General features: G+C 49.8%; 1 protein-coding gene across 1 annotated transcript; it reads left to right on the plus strand.

The window, feature by feature from the left end:
- The first annotated feature begins 968 nt into the window (after positions 1–968).
- On the plus strand, positions 969–2,314 carry LOC104915523 (tripartite motif-containing protein 10-like). The gene is made up of 4 exons (XM_031557487.1): positions 969–1,432; positions 1,580–1,602; positions 1,747–1,862; positions 2,021–2,314. The coding sequence occupies exons 1-4, from the start codon at positions 1,085–1,087 to the stop codon at positions 2,080–2,082; spliced, it is 549 nt and encodes a 182-aa protein (XP_031413347.1). The 5' UTR covers positions 969–1,084; the 3' UTR covers positions 2,083–2,314.
- The last annotated feature ends 7 nt before the right edge of the window (positions 2,315–2,321 follow it).

Consider the following 2,321-nt stretch of genomic DNA (forward strand, 5'->3'; position numbering starts at 1 on the left):
CCTTTCTTTCCCTTCCCTTCCCTTCCCTTCCCTTCCCTTCCCTTCCCTTTGTCACCATTCAGGTGTGATGCTCCCTTGATGGCACTTCGCTACAGGGCTGCAATGCATCCCACCCCACACCCAGGGCTGTAAACGGGGGACAGAAGCGCCGTCCCCTCTCTCTGGGTGCTCAGAACCCCCAAAGCAAAGCAGGCTGTTTCAATATGATGCTGCACACCCCGCCTTGGTGTTTCTGCTGCTTCACTTCTCACGCTGGGTCTGACCTCAAGGTTTCTGCAAGCCAAAGGGCCGAGGGCTTCACCCCCTCCTCCCCATTGCAGAACTCAATCTGGTTCTCACCGCGCATCTCTGATGCAGCACTGATTGCTAAAGCTAAAAAACACAGCAATAAAGAGGATGCTTTCAATGAGTCGGATCTAAAAGCTTTGTGGCATTTATCACCATTTAAACCATTCCCTTGTCCTGAGCTTCTGGACCAAGAGGCTGAAGGGGAAGACCTGGAGCTGACCACAGTGCAAACCCCCTCCCAGATAAATGTGTTTCAGGCTCTCTGCAATCTCCCAACTCCTGGAATCGCAATTTCTTCCCCCAGGAGCAAATCCAATCCCATCTGCAAGCACTGAAGGAAGGCAGAGACAAACTCTTGGAGTTCCGAGAGGCTGAATTGAGGAGAAATTGGGAGTATTTGGTGAGCATCTGTTTAATTGTTATGAGCAGGATGGGGGTCTGGGTGGGTTCCTTTGGCTTTAGGTGTGATGATCAGAGTTTTGCATTGGGATTGGGGTCTTTCCACGCACCGAATCAGTTGAAGCCTGGTGTGGGTTTTTAGTTTTGGTTGATTGGGGTCTTTTTAAGGATTATAGGGAGAAAAAATAGCAGGTGGAGTTTGGAGCCCTGGGAGGGATTCAGTCAAGGGATGGAAAGCAAAACCTCATTGGGAATGGACTCAACTGGGGGATGCAAAGCAAAACCTCATTGGGAATGGACTCAATTGGGAGATGCAAAGCAAAACCTCATTGGGAATGGACTCAGTTGGGGGATGCAAAGCAAAATCTCACACCAATGAAGCATCGTTGGCTCGAGGATGCATTGCAATCCATCAGGACATCCCTGCTGTGGAATACTTTGGGATAATCAGGCACTGCTTCTTCCTGGGGGTGCAGGATTTGCTGGCTCCTCCTGTGACCCCTTCTCCTTGCAGGAGAAAACCAGCACCGAACGGCAGAAGGTTTTGGGTGTATTTGAAGGGCTGCGCCTCTTCCTGGAGGAGCAGGAACATCACCTGCTGGCCCAGCTGGAAAACACGGAGAGGGACGTGGAGAAAACGCAGGAAGAGAACGTCACCATCCTGACCAAGGAGATCTCCCACTTGGATGCCATCATCCAGGAGATGGAGGAGAAGTGCCAGCAACCAGCAAGCAACTTTCTGCAGGTGAGGAGGTAGAGAATGCCACTCGGTTGGCATCACCGTGTTTTATGACCATGGGTGGTGGCCAGCAGAAAGCTGTTGGGTTTTCAGTAGGGATTTCGCTACCAAAATCCATTCATTGGGTTTTCTTTTCCCCTTTCTCCTTTCCAGGACATCAGGAGCACCTTGAGCAGGTATGGGGGGAGCTTCCTGAGCCCGCCTCGTTAAATGGAAGCAAATGGGATGAAGGGGAGAAAGAGATGCCATGAAGTGGAAATGGCTCCAGGCTGGGATGGTGGTTGGGCTTTGGGCAACTTCCTTCTTCCCTCTTCCTCCAGGTTGGGAAAGGAGATCTTCCAGCAGCCCACGTTGCTTCTTCCAGACCTGGAAAGGAATCTCAATCACTTCAGGGAGAAAAATAATGCATTAGAGGAGATTCTGAAGAACTTCAAAGGTATTGAGCATGGGCTGGAGTGGGGAGCATCAGCTGTGTTTGCTGGAATCAGAACCATAATGGACTTTTTGAAGAGAAAAGGATTTCTGGGCAACATAATCCACACTGAGATTATGATGTTATATCAGATATTTCTTTTCTTCTCCCATTTCTTGTAGAAATCCTGATGTTTGAACTGCCTGAAAAGAGTAAGTCCATCTTCTGGAGCAGGAGGGATTGAGAGAACCCAAAGGAAGGATGAGAGCAGCATGGGATGGGCTGTGATTTGGGGGAAAATCTGGGGAAGATACTTCTGTCTGAACAAAGCAATGAAAAAGAGGGGGAAAACATCTCAAGGAGTCAGGGAATCCTTTGCCCAAAGAGGGAAGAGGGTCCCAAAGATGGTCCCAAAGAGGGAAGAAGGTTCCAAAGAGGGAAAAGGGTCCCAAGGAAGGAAGAGCATCCCAAAGAGAGTAGAGC

This window comes from Meleagris gallopavo, assembly GCF_000146605.3.
Source record: "Meleagris gallopavo isolate NT-WF06-2002-E0010 breed Aviagen turkey brand Nicholas breeding stock chromosome 18 unlocalized genomic scaffold, Turkey_5.1 Chr18_random_deg7180001691953, whole genome shotgun sequence".
Taxonomy (NCBI): domain Eukaryota; kingdom Metazoa; phylum Chordata; class Aves; order Galliformes; family Phasianidae; genus Meleagris; species Meleagris gallopavo.

Coding starts and splice junctions, on each gene's coding strand:
- LOC104915523 (XM_031557487.1), top strand. CDS start 1,085: ATGCATTGCAATCCATCAGGACATCCCTGCTGTGGAATACTTTGGGAT. Junction 1,433..1,579: donor CAGCAAGCAACTTTCTGCAG/GTGAGGAGGTAG, acceptor TCTCCTTTCCAG/GACATCAGGAGCACCTTGAG. Junction 1,603..1,746: donor ATCAGGAGCACCTTGAGCAG/GTATGGGGGGAG, acceptor CTCTTCCTCCAG/GTTGGGAAAGGAGATCTTCC.